The sequence below is a fragment of the Poeciliopsis prolifica genome, unplaced genomic scaffold, assembly GCF_027474105.1.
Source record: "Poeciliopsis prolifica strain line A6 unplaced genomic scaffold, Auburn_PproV2 SCAFFOLD010, whole genome shotgun sequence".
Taxonomy (NCBI): domain Eukaryota; kingdom Metazoa; phylum Chordata; class Actinopteri; order Cyprinodontiformes; family Poeciliidae; genus Poeciliopsis; species Poeciliopsis prolifica.
The window spans coordinates 6,290,943-6,311,633 of NW_026562385.1; the positions used below are offsets into that span (position 1 = coordinate 6,290,943).

The 20,691-nt window shown below is 35.1% G+C and overlaps 1 protein-coding gene across 1 annotated transcript in view; it reads right to left on the reverse strand.

Moving 5' to 3' along the window:
- Positions 1–4,870: 4,870 nt before the first annotated feature.
- ighd (immunoglobulin heavy constant delta) overlaps positions 4,871–20,691 on the reverse strand; it is a 94,175-nt gene continuing 78,354 nt past the window's right edge. The window contains exons 3-16 of the mRNA XM_055035266.1: positions 20,199–20,245; positions 15,875–16,171; positions 9,687–10,004; positions 9,276–9,569; positions 8,749–9,063; positions 8,348–8,632; positions 7,478–7,768; positions 7,083–7,391; positions 6,696–6,980; positions 6,281–6,610; positions 5,860–6,177; positions 5,496–5,783; positions 5,213–5,361; positions 4,871–5,115 (exon numbers count right to left, since the gene is read on the reverse strand). Of these exons, the coding sequence (XP_054891241.1) occupies positions 5,107–5,115; positions 5,213–5,361; positions 5,496–5,783; positions 5,860–6,177; positions 6,281–6,610; positions 6,696–6,980; positions 7,083–7,391; positions 7,478–7,768; positions 8,348–8,632; positions 8,749–9,063; positions 9,276–9,569; positions 9,687–10,004; positions 15,875–16,171; positions 20,199–20,245 (3,535 nt within the window). The 3' untranslated portion in view covers positions 4,871–5,106. The remainder of the gene's footprint in view (positions 5,116–5,212; positions 5,362–5,495; positions 5,784–5,859; positions 6,178–6,280; positions 6,611–6,695; positions 6,981–7,082; positions 7,392–7,477; positions 7,769–8,347; positions 8,633–8,748; positions 9,064–9,275; positions 9,570–9,686; positions 10,005–15,874; positions 16,172–20,198; positions 20,246–20,691) is intronic.

Below are 20,691 nucleotides of genomic sequence, written 5' to 3' on the forward strand. Positions count from 1 at the left end.
GAAAGTGGCTGTACTCATTTCAGCTCGATTAAATTCTGGGCACGCATTTGAATTAGTATCAAACCTTCTGAACAAAATGCTGGGCAAGAAACCTCTTACGCCATATTGTTATATTTTCTTATATTTATACATACGTTGTGGCCTTAATGTGTGGGTCAATCTTATATGGTTATTTATTGTGATAGGTTTTATTCCATGCTGCATCACAGTGGTGGTTCTTGCATTAACAGCACCCTGGGCAAGCCCCTTTTTTTTGCTCCCCCCTGGTTGCACTACACAAGTGTCTGTGAAGCCTGGATTTCTCCAGCTAAAAAAAAAAAAGAAGAAAAGTCATGGTAATCTGTGATTCACTCTAGGTTATTGTCACACCCGGCAGTCTGGTACTTGATTGGGGATGACAATTGCAGCATTTGTTACATTTTCTGCTGGTGCAGTTCACTTTCACACTCTGTTGTCTCAAACAAACCATAACCTGTGAAAAATTTGTTCCCACCCCTTGCCTGTGGGGACACTCCACCAAAGACCACTGAAGGAAGCTACATGAAAACCTCTGAAGAAGATACTGAGCATATCTCCTTGTAAACACAAATGGAGCAGTGTCAGATTTTACAAGGACAAGGATTTCTCCCTTGTCCTTGGCAAAGACCACGAGACATTTCTCACTCTTGCACTTGATGCACATTTGTTTTGGTTGTGTTTCTCTTCCTGGTCTCCATTCCACTTGGAAGTCACATATTCATTCAAACCATGCCAGAGTTCACTTCATTTGAAACAAGATTTAGACCAGAATCTGCTTTTTTGGTCTGCACCAGAGTTTGATTGCACATTCACACCTCCCCAAACGAACCAGACTGGTTTAGGCAAACACACTAGTGTTCAAATAAAGCAGACTAAGCAGGGTGTGAACAATGCATCCTACGTAGACCTGTGAGTATTGACACAACTTGATTTTCTTTTTCTTAGATGCAAGCAGTACGTCCCGGCTTAACATACCAGGCTTCAACTCTCCATTGACTTCTTATGCATAAAAGCAATATGAAACTTCTTGTGGGTACAAATCACAGATAAATAAACCACTTTCAGGGACAGTACTTGACTGGATCTTACTCAGAGAACAGGAATTTCTTTCTGTCGGTAGGTGACGTCTCATCTGAGCGGACAGAAATCACATGCAGGGCACTGTCTTAGGACCCCTCTTATTTAATATCTACATACTCCCACTGGCTCAGATTAGCAAGAAATAACATTAATTACTATATGGATGATGCACAGCTCTATGTTACATCACCAGGTGATGAAGAACCCATTGTTTCCCTGAGTAGATGCATAGAACAAATCAATGCATGGATGTGCAATGACTTTTTGTTTTAGCTGAACAGAAACAAAACTGTTCAGCAGAGAGTCACTGCACAGAGTCAGCTATTTCAGCTAGAAAATGTAATAGTGATGGACTTAGACCTGAACTTCAAAAGAAACATAAAGACAATATTAAAGTCGACCTTTTATCACCTGAAGAATGCTTTATAATATTGAGAAATACATAAATGCATTTATCTTCAGTCAAATTGATTTTTGCAACATCTTCACAGGCCTGCCAAAAAAGTCACACTTATGCTCTCACTAAAACTCTAAAAATAGAGCACGTCAAACGTGTTCGAAAGTCCTTCCCTTGACTTCCTGTAGCTCAGAGAATAGACTTTGAAATACTTTTGTTAGTTTACACCTTAGCACGAAAATACATTAAAGTTTTGTTGCTGTTATGTCAACCGTCCACACCACTGAGGTTTTCTTGTTAAAGTCTACTCTGAATCTTTAGATTTAAAACCATAGGTGGAGAAGCAGCAGTTACAGAAAACTGCTGAAACATGGAGTTTTGTTTAACCTATTTGTTTAGTTATCTTTGATTAATAATAAAGCTAGATTTTTTTTGTAGTCAATTGTTATATGTGCTTAACATGTAAAGTACTTTTAACTACCTTGTTGCTGAAATGTGCAATACAAAAATAAAATTAGACTTGTGCTCATGCCAAAAAAGTCACACTTATGCAGCTGCTTACGTTCCCACTAAAACTCAACACTTTCAACATTTTGTCCCATTTTAACCTCACACTTCAGTATATTATGTTAAAATTTGTGTGATAGAGAAACAAGAAGTAGTGAAAAATTGTGCAGTGGTGAGTGTGTTGTGAAGGCACAGGGGTTGAGCGCAGCCCACATGTGGATGCTTTGGTCCTCAAAGCGGCTGTCGCGGGTTTGATTCCAGGCCTGGTGACCTTTGCCGCATGTCTTCCCCCTCTCTCGTTTCCCACTTTCCTGTTGATTGACTGTCGGATGGAGACGACCAGAGCCAATAAAAACGTTTAAAAAAAAATTTGTGCAGTGGCTGCAAAGTGATAGCTTTCAAAATGTTTTATGAAGCGTTTGGCAGCATCCAACTGTTTCTCCATGGACAAACAAGAAATATACTCCCTTCTTTTTGTATGCTGACTAGTACTTTCAATTAGGATTTGCTTTTTTAAATGTTGAATTTCTTTACTATTTCAAATTCCATCTCAATTAAAAGGAACTGCTTTCGTTGCTTAAATTTGAATGCAGAAAAATGGCAACACAGAAACTGAGGGGTGTGATTCATGAGGAATTGGATTGAACACAGAAGGAAACCCTTTCTGACAACCCTCAGTAAGATATACATCCAAAAACTTTGATATCAAAGAACTGAATAATCAACAAGTCCAAACTGTTCCTTAATTGATGCAATTTTCCAACAACTCCTCTGATGGAGAAGCATAAGTGTTTCAAATTTGGACATTCTTTCCAGATGCAAAGCTCAAAACAGATTTCCATGTATATATATGTAAATGACGTCCTCACTAGTCTTTGTGCAACCCTTGCAGCAGGTGAGCCTATTGATTTACTAGAACCCAATGAACACAGGGTGCTTCTAGAGTAGACTGATGTTTTGACCAGGTGTGTGCACACATGATCTGGGCTGGTTGTGAGTGGCTATGAATGAAATGAAGATGCAGCTGTAGAACCTCAGCTGTCAGAGGAAGGCTGGACCCATGCCATTTGGAGCTCAAATCTAAACTTGTTGCACAAGCAGTCTCCTAAAATAGGTACACTGCAATTTAGATCAACCAGCATGTGCCAAAAGTACCACAATTTATATATTAAAAAGTTTCAACATTGATATATACATATATAAATGTAAAAGTTGTAGTAAAACTGAATCTGCGTGCATCAAATAAATCAGATCAGATCTTTATCCTGTATAAATACACGTTGAAATTATTCTTTAAAGAAATAAAAAAAAATATATAATGTTTTTTCATAAATCAAAAATCAAAATCCCTGAGTGGGACGAGCACTACTAAAGAAATGATGATTGGTCTGCAGTTCAGTAGTGGCTGTGCAGGTTAACCAAGACACAACAGCAGTTTAAATTCATGTGCTTAAAATTGATATTTAATATGTTTTAGAAACAAAATATATTTCAGAAAATATATTTATGATGAATGCTATTACTATAAATTTAATGTAAAATGTTATTAGATTCACAAATTCAATTGTTTCATGAAGTGATAAACTGAGAGCTTCGAAGTACAGCGAAAAAACAGTATGTATTTCTCTTATATTAGCTTATGAGCTGCTACATTTTTTAAATGTGCAATTACATTTATTTACTGGAAAAATGAATTATTTTGCATTAGTTTTGCATTGTTATTATTCATAAGTAATCGTTGACTTTCTCCCTCTACTCACATAAAGTTGTAATAACTGTTACAACCACTAGGTGACACTATTACAATAAATTTTAAGTACATGTCCTTAGATAAACTCAGTCCAAGTTACTGACTTTCAGTAAACTGTTTCTTTGAAGCAGGACAAATTATGCAATTACAAAATAACACCTGTAAGAACATTTATACTCTTTTCTCCCTTTTCTTTAAAGACAATTTTATCTGTAACAGCTGATGCTCTACTATTTCATTTGAGTTTCCATTCTAGCCTTGATCAAAGTAAGCTTAAATATAGCGACGATGGTCTTAATTTGTTTAATCATAAATGCACTGTGGTACAATAGACATAAATTTAATGGTTTTTGCTCATCTGTAATTCAGATTATGACGTTAACAAGGATCTGAGAGAAATCTGAACTTGTTAAAAATGTTCAAGTTTCAATATTGCGTTTTCTTTTTCTTTTTTTACTCAAGGTGTTACTTGACTTTTCGGTAACATTCTCCATACAGGTTTGACTGTCGCATCCGTGAAAAGATGTTTGCCTGCAGCTTAAATTTAGAAATAGATGAGATAAGTAATGCAATCATGGAAATGCTTCCATGATTCTTTTCTGTTGGCACCTTGACACAAGACTGGCAGCAGCACGCTGCGACTCCCTCCCAGCAACAGCGTCACAGATATGGGCCGTCTGCCACGGGGTCCGCAGCCAATCGAGGACACAAACTCTGCCAGATCGCTACAGCAGCCAATGGTGAACCTTTGTGTTCCTGGTGTAATCCCTCCGAGAAATAGATTCCAATGAACCCACAAGGTGCGCAAAGACAACGACAAGCCTAAAGTGGAAACTCAAATGAAATGTGCACACAGGCCAACTTGTGCATCTGTAAATTAAAACGAAATATTTGTTTGTTTGTTATTTTGCTTCCTCGTAGTGGTGCAAAAATAAGTAATAAATAAATAAATAAATAAATAAATAAATAAATAAATAAATAAATAAATAAATCTCGGATTTAAAACTGCATAATTTCTGTCTTGGAAGTTGAAACAAACAAAGCTGCATGTAGAACTTTGTCTCCATCTTGTGGACAATTTGTTCAGTACAGAAAACATTGATAGACTATTAGCACACTGTGGTAGCATTCATTTTATTCATCTTAAAAGCAGTTACATCTCACACCAAATGCATAAGAGAAACACAATAACGCTCCAAAAATATTCGCTATAAACTAGAAAAAAGAACACAAGAGAAAAAAAATACCAAAACAAAACAAAAAAAATATTGACCCACTCTGTGCACACCAAACAAACAAAAAGAATGTAAGAATTTCTCCTTCCAATAAAAGCAAAACGGTTTTCTGATTGTCACTATTTTGTCTGAAAGTAGAAGAAAAGAAAATGTGTCAATATGAAAGTGATTAATGCTTTAATTCAAAATTATACTCAGTGCAGCAACACTATGGCTGATTCTTACCTTAATGATGAGGACAACAAGAGAAAATATGATGGTGAAGAGGAAAAAGCAGAGGAAGGTTAATGCCATATACCAGGTTTCCTTCAGTGCATCTTGACTCACATCAATGTCCTTGATAGTATCAAAGAAGTTACAGTTCTCCAGAGTGTCTGTAGAACATGTAGTTTCATTGGTTATAAGCTTATGATGACTTTAGTGAAAAAAAAAGTTAATTAAAAATAAATCTTACTCACAGAGGTCTACACTAACTCTTTAATACTCAAGAAAAATGTAGTTCACATACCTGGTTTGGACATGTTTACTGAGATGGTGGTGCCTTCATGTGTCACCCGACAGGTGATAATCACGCCAGGTAAGGTGTCAATCGGTGCAAGGCGAAGGCGACTAAGAATTCTAAATTTCCTATCTGGGCCTATGTAGGGCTCGGTCGTGTTGTAGTCCGACAGCTCTGTGGTTTCGCTGCGGAACCAAGTGATATTGATGGATTTTGGGTTGAAGCCCGAGACCAGACACATGAGTTCGTTCTCCCCCTGGAGCAAGACGGCTGAGGGTTTGGTGAAGCTCACAGAGGCTGAGGAAATAAGTTATTTTTTTTAGCGAGTACTGTAGAGGAAAATAAGATTTTTGAAAACTGATTGTTAGCTTACCAAACACGTCACTTATGCTGGTTTCAAATGGAGACTCAGAGGATTCATGTCTGACAACACAAGAGTAAGTTGAGTTATTGTTCTCTGCCTTAGTTACATTTAGTCTGCTCCTCATTGAAAAATAGAGTCTTCCTGGTTCTTTCCATGAAGGACTGTTAACATAGAGAGATGCTGGGAGTTGTTGGCCATTTTCTCTCCACTGAACAATGATGTCAGATGGAAAAAATGCTGAAACTAAGCAAGTAAGGATGATGCTGTCAGATTTATACAACTCATCAAAAGTTGGCTCCATTATCCTCAGAACTGGCCGGTACAGATCTGGAAACACCAACACAAAACAGAAAGAAAGAAAGCAAGAAATGGTAAATTACATTTACGGTAAGATAACATTTGTAAATAGTCCTTGGAGTGCTTGTAATACCTGTACTTTTTCTGATATAGTCTTCATAACTTTTGTTGGAACACAGATGTTTTCCCTCGCAAGACACTTGCTTATTTGAGTGCCAGTCCTCTGCTGACACATAGAGCGAGCTGTGCAAAGTTTCCGTTCCATTGTTGTGACTCACAGGTATTTCCATATTGATATTACTTGGGGAAGCTTCCTGGTCACCTACTTTCCAGTTTATTGAGAAATCACAAAGACTAGTCCCAACAAAAAGACATGTAACAGTCACCCGTCCCCTCTTTTGTAGCTCCTCTAGTTTAGGTCTCTGAATATAGACTCCAACCGAATGAGAAGACTTTGGCGTAACTGAGGAAAAATAAATCCTTGATAAAGCAGGTGATCCATATTTAAAACTAGAAAACGACATGTACAGATTTAGTTATAATTTTACCTGAACAGATACTGATATCCTTTTTGACATTTTTCCTTAGAGAACTGTCAGACACTTCACATGTAAAAACCACTCCTCTTTTCCACTCTGCATGATCAACATGCAGTTGACTCATCACAGCAACATGACCATTGTTATTCATACTGGTGTCTGAATTTGATGGGTTTATTTCCTTTGACCTGTTAAACCATTTGATGTTTGGGTTGAAGCCCCATCCGGAACACGCTAATATTTGTTGCTCAGATCCTTCACTGGGAACAGGATGAACTTCCACTGAGGGTTCCACTAAAATGTTTTGAGAAAAGAAATTTAAACAGATAAGAAAGCAGATTAAAATACGCCACTAGGTAGTGATACATTTTCCAAGAAAATGCAAACAACTCTTACCAAAAATTCTGCTCATCAAATTTGACTTGAAGGTACTGCTGCCTTGGTTCACTCTGCATGAGACATTTGTGTCAATTTTCCAGGACTTTGTAGGAACAGAGAAACTTCTACTGACTGAATAAGGGCCGGATTCTTCAGGAAGATCTATATAATCCTTTTGCAAAGTGTCAGCTCCGTTCACTTGAAATGTAATAAAGAGATCCTGCGGGGAGAGCTGTGACACGTCACACTGGAAAACGGCACTTTCTCCCTTCAGCAGCTTTGACAAGGACCTTCTGATCTCCACCTGTGGACGTCCAACTGAAGGCCCTGGATCATAAAAGGTGAATGCAAAATAATACATCATACTTGTGTTTCTCGAACATTCTGTGAAAGTGCAACATTTAATGCATCACCTGCTACTTTTGCTGTCTTTTCGGTGGGTGAAAAACATGCATGTTCTACTCTGCATGTTATGGTCTTCAGTTGGCTCCACTTTGCTAAAGGAACTCTCACATCAACGACTAAATGTGTCTCGTTTCGAAGTTGAGTCCTTGAACGTCCTTCATGAATATTTCCATTTAGCAGCCAAGTGACTTTGGCATGAAAAGCAGTGTGAACCAAACATGTAACTTTCACAGATCCTGTCGTCACTGTATTAGAGTTTGGAATCTCCAATTGAATGTTTGGAGGAGGGCTTGAACAAGCTGAAAGGGAGAAAAATGACAAGTGAATGAAGAAGAAGCTATCACCAATCACGCCCAGTCTTTCAATAACAATACCAACTTCTGCATACCAGATATAATAAGCAATTGCTTTGTAAAAATGTATTGATGTGACAGTCCAAAACTGAAATCGACTGAAACAATATATATTTTTAAATCTATTAAAACGGCCACCCCAAAAACTGTGGATCATCAGAAAATTTTACATTGGACCACAAAGGTCCCTCCAAGTGGAGAAAGTAAATGCAAGAAACAAAAGCAGATTCTGGAGGACCAGAAAATCCTCAGTCAATTGAAAGCAAAGGAGCAGGAGATTAATAGCTGTTAATCTCCTGCTCCCGCATTTAGAGTGAACTGCAGAAGAGACATTAGTATATTTCTAACAGAATTGGACAACATTTACATCTAAAAAAGGTCAAAGAGAGATAAAAAGGAACTTGAAATGATTACTGTGCTAAAATATTTTCAACTTTTTACGGTAGGTTTAGACATCGCCTGAGAAAATAAATTGTATGTCACCCTTTTATTAAATATTTGCTTGGATGTACTTCTCCAGTTTACCTGAGCAGACACTGATTTCCTTTCTGACCTCTGCACTAAGAGATTTGTCAGACACTTTACATGTGAAGGCCTTTCCTGATTTCCACTCTGTCTGAGCAACTTTCAGTTGACTTGTCACGGCAACAAGTCCATTCGCATCCATGCTGATGTCATGATTTGTTGTTTTTATTTGCATGTAGCCATTAAACCATTCAATCTGTGGGTCGAAGCCCCATCCAGAACACAAGAGCGTTTGTTGACCTGATGCTCCACTTGGGACCAACAGGAGTTCCACAGAGGGGTTCACTGAAACGTTGTTGGCAAAAATATACAGATTTTTAACGTCCTTGGAAAATATATACATGTAATTGAACAAAAGCTGTTATTAAAAAGCAACACAATAAACTGTAAACAACTCTTACCAAAAATTCTGCTCATCAAATTTGACTTGAAGGTACTGCTGGAGAAGCCTTGGTTCACGCTGCACGAGACATTTGTGTCAATTTTCCAGGACTCTGTAGGAACAGAGAAACTTCTACTGACTGAATAAGGGCCGGATTCTTCAGGAAGATCTATATAATCCTTTTGCAAAGTGGCAGCTCCGTTCACTTGAAATGTAATAAAGAGATCCTGAGGGGAGAGCTGTGACACGTCACACTGGAAAACGGCACTTTCTCCCTTCAGCAGCTTTGACAAGGACCTTCTGATCTCCACTTGTGGACGTCCAACTGAAGGCCCTGGATCACAGGGTAAAAAATAAAAATATGGTGACTTACAGTGCCACCAAAACGTTTGATATCCACTCATGTTTTGCTCTGGTTTGAAGTGTTCATAAAAAGCATAACACAACATAAAACACCAAAATGTTACAGCACATTTTAGAGACCATGTCACATTACAAGAACTTTGAAGACAGTTCTTTAGTATTCGTATTATTGTATCATTTTACCTGAAATATTCATGGTCTTCGTAGCTGAGAAACACAGATGTTCAGCTTTACACTGAATTTGTTTCTTCTTTGCCCATGTCTCTGATGGAACCTTCAGGGTAGTGCTCACAAACGTTTCGTTTCTTGTTAGAAGAAAATATGTTGCATCCTCTACTGGAACCCCGTCCATTACCCAGGTCAGTTTTGCATTAAGCGCAGTGTAGATGGAACACTTTGCTTCCACTTCAGACTCTGTCATTACTTTCAGGAAATTTGGGATCTCCATATAAATGGGAGGAGAGTCTTTTCCATAGACTGCAAAAAAAAAAAAGAAAAGAAAAACAACAAAAAAATCACTTACTCTACCGGTCAATATATGGACTAATTTTATTCATTTTACCATTCGATTTGTGAAAATGCCTGTATACTTACTCTGACAAATGTTTATTGTTTCTGTCAAATTTTTGGCGATGTGAGTAGACTTGCATCTAAACATTGATCCTTTCATCCATTCTTCCTTTTCTGGAATGATCTCTGTGGTTTGACTGTAGGTTGTGTTCTCCTCATTTGCACTTATAAAATTTCTCACAGTTTGTTTGCTTGTTAAAAGCTGCTCCTCTTTGTACCACTGCACAGATATGTCCTTGGGAAAATAGTCACTCAAAGCACAGATAAGTCTGACATCTGAAATCTTGACTTCTCCATCCCAAACAGGGTACAAGGTGAGTTTTGGGGGGATCATCCGTAAAGCTGTGGAAGAAAGAAGATTGCACGGCATTGTGAAGGTAAGCAGGGGATCTTTAAAAGATTAAATGTGATTAAAGTTAATCCATACATACCTGCATGCTGTTGTCTTTAACTAACAACCAACTTTAACTAATAACCACTTTGAATTTCAGGTGCAGTTTGCTTTTATTTACACTAGATGGCAAAGTTTTATATTTCACATTATACAAAAAGAAAAAAGAAATGCAAAAAAAAAAAAGAGTTAAATGTCTGTTGAACAGACGTTGAGCTTGACAGAGCAGAGCGACCAGGGCATGCAACGAGCGGAAGGCTTGTGTAACACCCAGGTCCAAAATGGGGACCGAAAAGCAGAAGTGAAACAGAGCAGAGAGCAACAGAGCAGCACAGACGGCAGGTGTGAGGTGCAGCTATGCCAGTAAGAGAAACAGAAAACACATCTAAATATCTCAGGTTGCTTTACATAAGATATCACACTGACAATCTCTCATGACTTTGCCAAAGATTTTGGTTTGCAAGTCCAGTAATAACAGACCGAAAAAAGTAACCATGCAGCAAAATGTGCCAATTTACATACAGAGCAGAACATGGGTCACTGATTCCAGGTGCTGGTGGTGTGATGAGAACATCAAGAAAAAAAAAAAAATACACAACTGAGAACAGTGTTAAAATATTGTAAAGAAATAAAACGAATAAAACAGTTATCCTCTTTCAAAACTGTATTTCTTCAAAAATTATGTGGAGATAGATTTGGAATGATTGATAAATGTAATTTGCAATTACTTACATGACAAAGAAAGTATAAGAACATTAAAAAAAAGTTTTTGTGTTTTCTTAATCTATCAAATGTTCTTCTTATGTACTTCTTGTTTCATTTAACCTATAAAGAAAAAAAAAAGAAAGAAAAACATGCATTAAAAGCAGTATTATTCTTCCTTATGACTGTGTTGCTGATATTATTTATCAACATTTATGGACATAATGAATAATGTTCTGCTGAACTGTTTTGTTTTTTATGGACATGCCATTGCTAGCAATACAAAGCTAAGTCAGACCAAAAGAGCTAATCAGCTATTACTAATTTAATGTGATTTCAGAAAAAATTCTACACTTTAAAAATAAAAATTAGAAATAATTTATTTTATTCTTTTTATGAAAATAAAACAACACCTTTCATACAATATTTGGAGAACCTACAAAAGCTCTCTGTGTGTGATTTAATTTTTAAGTTGAATATTTTAATGCATTTAGCTACTTTTATTTTAATTACAAAAACACCAAAGATTGCTAATTGCTTTCTTTTAAAGACACCTTTTGTTTTTATGGTTATGCAGTGTGAAAATATTGTGCTGTGTTTAGAATGTTGAAGTAACTAGATAAACAATGTATAAAATTAACTGAGGCATATTTTTTTTTATCATTTAATTTTAAGTATTAGTTTTGGCTGAGTAAAATTAGTAAAAGAATGAGCTAATTTTATTTTTCTTTTTATTGTACAACTGCTAGTCCACTGTGGAAAAGTTGAAATTCTTATTTTCATTGCACTGTAAATATTTTACTTGAAAATATATAAGCAGAAAATATAAACATTTTTTCTCAGAGAACTTGACCAACTCTGGTTATAACCATGTTTTTTTTGTTGTTAATAGTGACAATACACAAAGGTATATAAATAAATAGTTGGTGGATTTGGGCCTCATTGGTCACTGAAATTATTCAATAAAGCAATGTCGTTTTTTTTTAAACTAATCACAATTAAATTAACACGATTATCAGCTAATGAATTTTCTCTCTGTTTTAATTTATGTAATTAATTTTAGATCCTGAATTAATAACAAACTTTTGAGAGATACTCAAAACTGATTCCACCAAAGTGTTGAAGTTTCCCTTTTAGTGAATCCACAAGTATAATGTTTAATCTCTATGAACTAGAATGGCAATTATAGTGAACTAGCGCAATGAAGGAGTTGAAATGTTTGATTTTGAAGGACTCTGACAAAACTTTGCATATTTCAATGTTGAATGACATTTTCTGCATTGTGGAAAACAATTTTATTTTGGAAATTTCTATGTATTTCACCTGTTTTGACGTTACACTTTAGAAAGTCCAGCTACTGAGAAAAATATTTCTCTGAAAAGCCCAATTGTCTCCTACAGTTTTAATAATAATAAAAGTGGTTATACAGTTTGCATAAAGTACTTTACATTTGGAAACAATCTCAGAGTTACATAACAGTTCCACATGCTCTTCATCTTGCTCAAATTTATAGGCCAAAGAAATATTTTGATATGTTAATTTATGCCTAATTTATAATCTGATTATAATAAAATGTGCAATTTAAATATGAAGAACACCATTAGGGTTAATAAACATATGTATATTCTTCTGATAGATTTCAATATTCAATTAAACCAACTGAAGCATTTAGCATTGCAACTAAAACAGCATTAGATAGAAAATGGTTAAAGAAAGAACTGCTGGGTGTTGGTATGAAACTGTTTTACAAAATGATTGTCAAGCATGAAAATAGTAATTACGTTTTTATAACTCTTGAAGACTCAAGACAAGAAACTTTGAATTATGTAAAAAAAACAAGCATTGTAACATCATGATGATGTGTGTATATAATATAGTAAAAAGGTAAATGACAAAAACAGGCTTGTTTCAGATTTTGCTGCATCATAAGTACATGCCAGTTATAAAACCGTTCTTCAAGGATGTAATTACTTTCTCCTCCAAAACCTTCGCTCATATCCACTGTATTGCAGCGTTTGTCATTTTTCAAATACACATTTGGTTTTAAGTTTCTAATCTCAGTAACTCCAAATTCGTGCCCACACCAATTTGTTGTGTTACCTTAAATGCGGTGGTCCCGATGGAGAAGACCAGGGTGAGGAGGAAGAGAAGAATGAAGGTGATTGCCGTGTTAGTCATGTCGTCTTCTTCTGTGGTGATTCCAAGTGATTCAATCAGGATGTCTGATTCTAGTGCACAGTTTGAAATTAGTGTATTTTTCAGTAGTGTGAGATAATGATTCATATTTTCTTTTACAATTTAGTTTACAAAAATATAAAGACTTCCAGAAAACAAAGGCTATAATTAACTATGCATTTTTTTCTGTCCCTTTAAATTTTTTTTCTAGTTTTCCGTCTCTTTATTTATATGATAACTGCTACAGTAATCTGATTACTTTTAGTATGATACTGACTTGCTTGTGAAAGACCCTGTCATCAGAGTTTAAGAGTCATCAAGACTTTTTTGGGGTGCAGAACCCAGTAGATGAAACAGTCACATAAAGACACATCACAGAAACACAGTCAGCTCTAGTTTTGCAAATAAATGAGAAAATCTAAATTCAATAACTGATGTTGAAGTGATAGTATTCTTGTAAGTACATTTGAAATCCTTTTATATTATTATTGCACAACTATTTGAAATCTAAATTTAGAGAACTCAAATGATATGTTATTTGGGTTGCATCAGGACGAAACTCACGTAAAACGTGACATGAACATTCAGTTTCAACACCAGACCAAGTACACACAAAGTGCAAGCGACAAATATCAACACAGTTGGCGAGTAATTTTTTTTTTTTATTTTCATTTTAAATTTGCACTAAAAACACACAAACAATTTTAAATCACAAGCAACAGACATCAAACAAGAAAGGAAGAAAAAAAAACAAGACGCATAGACACATCTACTGGGCCTTGCACGTTTCAGGGAGGTTCATGCTAAGGTTGACCACATTGGTTTTTTCAAAGGTTCTGGATCCAATGGACCTGACAATCGTTCTGCTTGACTTTGCCACTGACTCATGATGAACAGCACAGCTGTACACCACATCTTTCTCACTCCATTGTTGCTGTGTGAGAATCAACTGGCTGTAAACGGAGAAGAGTCCATTGTTTTCCACGGGTTCTGTGGTACTGAACCGATATTTTGTGCCTGCCTTTTCATCATCGACAAGCCAGTCCACATAAATCTCCCGAGGAGAGAAGTCTTTCACATAGCAAGTCAGAACCACTGTGTTTTCTCTAGTTTGTTCTAAAGGAGGCAACATAAACACTGATGGGCGCCTAGAAGCTCCTCCTGTAGGCATGAGAGAACAGTTAGGGTTACAAACCAATTGCCACATAATCTGACGGAAACATCTACTGTTCACAGAAAGATATCCCTCACAAAGAGTTTTCTGTCATGAGAAGCAGAAGTAAATGCAGGTCAACGACAAATTCTGAACAGTTTTCTTACCATTGCTTCTTTTGTACTCTTTCTTCACTGGATCAATCCACTCGGAGCTGTGGACTTCACAGATCCGTGTAAGACCCTGGCTCCATTCATCAAAGGTGATTTCAATTTTAGCTCGATGAACACTGGATCCAATATCCTCTTGTGTGGATACCACTTCATTCTCTTTCTCGTCCAACCAGATGACCTTCTCAAATCCCCCTTTTTTTTCGGTGACTTCACATATCAGGGATCCTTTTCCATCCAAGAAGATGTCCTTGTTTGTGGGGGGTATGATCCTTATATCCATGTCTTCGCTACACCCTTCTGTAACTAAAATGATGATGGTAAAAAAAAAAGTATTAACAGACTGGTAGCATCAATTTGGTGATTAGGTATAATGAAAAAAACATCATTGTACTCACTAGCTGAACACCGCTTGTGGGACACAGTTGAATTCAAATAGACTGGATTTTTTTCGCCTTTTCCCTTAAATAAACATGTTAATTTTGATCCTTCAGGCACTTCACTGGACGGCAGAGTGAGCAGACTTGCAACACTGTACAGAACGGTTCCGTTCGTGTCATTTCTTCCCTGAGACGATGTGATGACTTCATCTATTGTCCCGGTGATTACTTGATCATCTTTAAACCACTTGATCTCATATTTATTTGGAGAAAAATCTTTGGCAAAGCAGGAGAAGTAAGCCTCCTCTTTTCCCTCATCCACAGAGGAACACACTTTAAGAGTTGGAAGTTCATAAACCCCGTCTGAAAAACAAACAGATACACATATATGTTTGCAGAAGCAAGGACAAAGTCTATATATATGCAGAAGCCCTGGGAAACACTATGAGGCTTGGTTAATGTGATCAAGTCTGATGTATCTTTAACTGGTTCCAACAACATAATCAAACTCATGTATTTAAGACATTCATTATATGAGCACAGCAGTAAGTTGTTCTATGCATCCAAGAGGGAAAAAAACATCTATCCAAAATTGGCATTAAAGAACCAACACTCACTTCTGCATATACATTGACTGGCAAGCACAAAGTAATAGGGTTTACAACGAGGTTATTAATCAACAAACAGAAAAACAGACACAGGCAGAAGTCAGGAAACAAGAAGGATTGTTCAGGCGCAAAAAAAAAAAACTGAAGATGTAGAAGTAGTCTATGAAATGAAGAGAAAATGTTTTAGTGACGAGAAAAACCAACAAAGTCAGATGCTGAAAATACTGTTGAATTTATCCTCTTGTTCCACCTTAAATAAATCCTACCAGACATCAATAAAGATATAAATAATATACCCCATTTAAGCAATTTTAAAATCAAACTTTCATTGTTATGAATTTAAACCAAGAGTGACTTTCCAATTATTAAGAAAATAATTAAGCTGTTGTTTTTTTTTTTCTTTTTTACATTTACGGATGCTTACTCATGTCAGAACTCCCATCTGTTCTGACATGAGCAGTTCTTTAAACTAAAGCAAATAATTCTAGTTAAAGGCTCCACAATTTTAGAAAATAATACATTTTAAAAAATGTTTTTAATTTAAAAAAATTTGAACTATGGCATTGAAGACAACTAAATGCAATTTTAAAAAATACTAAAAAGTAAAGATTTATAACTTTGCATTAATCTTACTTTGTATCATGATTGAAGCATGTCGTTGTCCTGCAGGGTGATTTGCAATGCATTTGAAGGATTGTTTTGCTTCCCAGTCTTGTCTGCTGACTTGAACCTGACTGATTCCCATGTATTCATTGCCTTTCTGGATTGAAGGGTACTGGATGACGTTGTTCAAAGCAGTACTGCCTTTTTCCCATGAGAAGGTGATGGAAGAGGGATTGAAACCGGTGGCAAGGCAGCCGAGGGTGACCATGTCACTACCACCAGAACCACATGGAGCCAGAGGAAACACAGTAGGAGCACTCTGAATGGCTGAAAATGACAAAAAAACAGGAGCACATTTAAAACAATCATATATAAATTAAATAACTTCACAATTTTTCTTCAAACTTAAGAAAAACAGATCTTCACAGAGTTCAATCTGTCTTTTTCTGCTTTAAAAGACATCTTTCCTCTAAAAGGAAAGATGCCAGTGCATACAAAACCACAAACTTTACTTATGACAAATCCATGCAAAACCTATTTAAAAATTTGAACTCCTTTTGACAGATATCATAAATATAGGTACACCAGTCTTACCTGAAGAAACTGAGCAATAAACATTTTCGTAAATCAAAATTCATAAATCAAAAGCAACATTGTAAGACATTGTTCGATCCAATTGTTAACAAAATAATTCATCTTACCACTTCATAAAATCCAAATAAGTAACCAAAGTACATGCTCACATCAATTTGAAGAAAATAATATAAACAACCAAAACGTTTGGAGATTTTAGCCAATTCAAATCCACCTTGCAATTGTAAAACTTTATTTCTTACCCACGATTCAACAGGCAATTTGTCACATTTGAAAAAAGTCTTTTTGACCTGACGATCATAAAAATCTCAAATACTCAAACAATTTTGTAAATTCTGTTAAGGCTGTCCAGTCTGGAACTTTCGTAATTAATTTTGACAGTATTAACTTACTACAATAAAAAACATCCAAAACCAGTTCAGTTTGAGACATAATTTTTTTTCTTTTTTATATAAACATGCAATTAAAAAATGTTGTCAATTAAAACATAAAATGCATAATTGATCAATTATATTTGATTATAAAATGTCTAAAATAAAATCATATTTCTATAAACTTGTTCACCGATTTATATCCTACGGTAATTTAGAAGTCGCATTTTTATCAGTACTAGTATTTTTTTTTTTGTGGTTAATTTTCAGATCTATCCGTTATATGGCAAAATATAATCCTGTAATTACAATTACATTTGACAATTAGAAAAAAAAAACATTTCATACCTGAAGTGATAGTGACCATTGTCCCTTTTCCCCAATAGTCAAAAGCTTCGTAGTAACACAGTGATCGATTTGCTTAACTCTTAGTTTAAAAGGTTGATTTACTGATTGTGAACTTCAAACTCTAACACTTCAGAATCCCCTCTATTTTTAAAATCAATTAAAAAAATCCAAATTAAACACAATATTATAAATTTTAACAATACCATTTTGACATGCTTCAATAAATACCAAGTGAAGTTTGGAAGGATATTTCCAAAGTTCTCAAAAATAATCCTGATATCCCTGCTGTCACATAAATATTGCATTTAAAAATTTGTCTGAACATTTATTTTGAATTCAAGCATGTTCATAAAGTTATGTTCCAACTTAATTTACAATCCACAATTTTTTCTTTTCATTTAAAATATTATGGCCAAATTAGAAACAATTTAATTTCATACCTGAAGTGACGGTGACTGTTGTTCCTTTCCCCCAGTAGTCAAAAGCAGCGTAGCACAGTAATGAATATACTTAACCCTTGTACATAAAAAGGCCCACATATTGAAGGGGAATGTCCAATTCTTTGACAACTGAATATTCTTAAGATTTATTTTAAATCAAATTAAACTTTCCACACAAAAAAAAAACACGGTAGAATGTTGGTTATCGGGTTTAGCAATATTAAATTTTAGGATATCTAGTTTTATGAAATTGAAGTTCACATTGGGTCTTAGAAAAACTGATTTTGCAATTAATTTAAAAAATAATCTCTAAAATTCTTTTAAGATTTTAATCTGTTTCTGAATGTTTTGTTTCAACCTAATAAACAAGCCACGCGACTTTACACTAACAATCCTTAACATTATTGTTGAGTGACAAAAAGCAATAAAAACAGCTTTTTTAAATTTAAAATTTTCTTTGCTACTTAAAAAAATATAATTTCATACCTGAAGTGACGGTGACTGTTGTTCCTTTCCCCCAATAGTCAAAAGCATCGTAGCACAGTGATGAATATACTTAACCCTTGTACATAAAAAGGCCCACATATTGATGGAGAATGTCCAATTCTTTAAGACCTGAATATTCTTAAGATTTTTTGAAATCCAATTAAACTTTCCAAAATAAACCACAGTAGAATGTCGGGTATCGGGTTTAGCAATATTAAATTTTAGGATATTAAAGTTCACATTGGGTCTTAGAAAAACTGATTTTGCAATTAATTTTAAAAAAAAAATCTCTAAAATTATTTTAAGATTTTAATCTGTTTCTGAATGTTTTGTTTCAACCTAATAAACAAGCCACGCGACTTTACACTAACAATCCTTAACATTATTGTTGAGTGACAAAAAGCAATAAAAACAGCTTTTTTAAATTTAAAATTTTCTTTGCTACTTAAAAAAATATAATTTCATACCTGAAGTGACGGTGACTGTTGTTCCTTTACCCCAGTAGTCAAAAGCACCGTAGCACAGTGATGAATTAAGTTAAGTCTCAGTATGAAAAGCCTAATGGACTAATGGTGATCATGTAACTCTTTAACATGTCGCCACCTTCACTATTTTATAAAATACATCTAAACTAATTTAAAGCAATTAACCCTAATTATCAGTTTTGCCAATTATGAAATTCCTTTTTTCAGTAAATATTCTCCAAGTACAGTTAAGTTTGAGTATTCAGATATCAACAATATATAATAATTTATTAAAAATAAACTGCAAAAATACAGTGCAGTTTTTTAAGAGGTACAAATCTTACCTGATGTTACTGTTACTGTTGTTCCTGCTCCCCAGTAGTCAAAAGCCCAGTTGTCACAGTAATACAGTTTGGGCAAACTTGCAACAAAAACTGTTCCAAATAATACCTATACTTGTTTTTCATCTATTAATCTGCCAAATGAGTAATCAATCCACATAAATTTAACAACCTGGAGTTTTTAATTTTGCCAGTTTTGTACACTGACAAAAAAAAAAAAAAAATACTGTTGTCTTTTTAAGTGCCAATTGTCATAACCACATAAATCTGAAAATATTTTCTTTTTACATGTTACAAATATTGTTTGAAACTAGAAATAAAGGCTTTTCATACCTGAAGTGACGGTGACCGTCGTTCCTTTTCCCCAGTAGTCAAAAGCGTAGTCACAGTAAAGCAATACTTAAACTATCCCATACTAAAACATGTTTAAGGATTTACCTTTCCAGACAGCTTCATCAAAACATACCATAAATACTAATAAAGCCCCAGAAAGTTTAAAACACATTATTTTCACCAAACTTGTGAGTAAGCACCAAATCAATCCACAGTTTATGAAGGGTTTTGCTGAAATAAGTAGATTATTGCTTGTGGCAACTCTTTTTAACAGGAAAATGCTGAAAATCGACTAAAACCCAGATTTAAACATTACAGTGACCAAATAAGATCGACTTACCTGATGTTACTGTTACCGTAGTTCCTTTCCCCCAGTAGTCAAAAGCGTTGTCACAGTATGATAACTTAACAGACCCAACTTACAAAAACACCAGGAGTTTTCCACTGCCACTGGGATTCAAAACATATTCGACTGAACTACTTAATAATTACAATATTTAATGTTAGAGAAAAACTGTTCATTTTAATCAGTTTTCATACAAACCTTTGTGCCTTTCTTTTAGGAATGAAAATAATGTCGTAGTTAAAAGCACATTCAATTTAGAGAAAATGGTTTTTGTAGATGTTACAGATACATTTCAGGCTGAAAATAAGACAAAAAGAGAAAATAATTAAATGAAAGTATGTCGATCAGAAGCTTTGTATTTTACCTGAAGTGACGGTAACTGTGGTTCCTTTTCCCCAGTAGTCAAAGTAGTGGCAGGGTGACAAATTACTATGACACTTTAGTGCAAAAATATCCTGTCATCTAAAAATTTATATTTTGTCACCAGTACCTCACTATTTTCCACAGTTTTTGGTTTTGATAGACGTACATTGGTTTTCACAGTAAATAAAACTACTAACCAGGATAAACAATTAATTAAGAAATAAATATTAAATCTTATCAGTTTAGCAGATATGAGGTTCAAACTTACCAGAAGTCACTGTGACTTGTGTTCCTTTCCCCCAGTAGTCGAAGTAGCCGTCACAGTGCTACATTGCAGTCTGTTTCTAATACAAATACAACAGTTCATGTGAATCAAGAAAAGAATAAATGTTAATGGGCATTTCACTCTGTAGTATTTACTGTCATCTCCCTGGAGACATTTATTTCCTGAGGTCTGGGTGACATAAAATGATGCCAGTTATTCAACAGCTCTGGCCCACTTCCTGTTTGCCTGATCTTTTTGTCAGCTTTAATTTGTCCAGTTCTCTGTGCCAAGAAACTTCGTATGAAAAGTCATTTATAATGAAAAAGTCAAACCCCTTCTTTGAAATTCCACATGTCCCTTACATTTATAATGCTTTGCAAACATTGTCATTCACCTTAAGGACAACTGAACCAGAATCTAGGGTTATAATACTTTTTTTTTTCACAAAGACTAATCTGAAGTGAATCGAGCATGTATTCAGTACCTTTTATCAGAT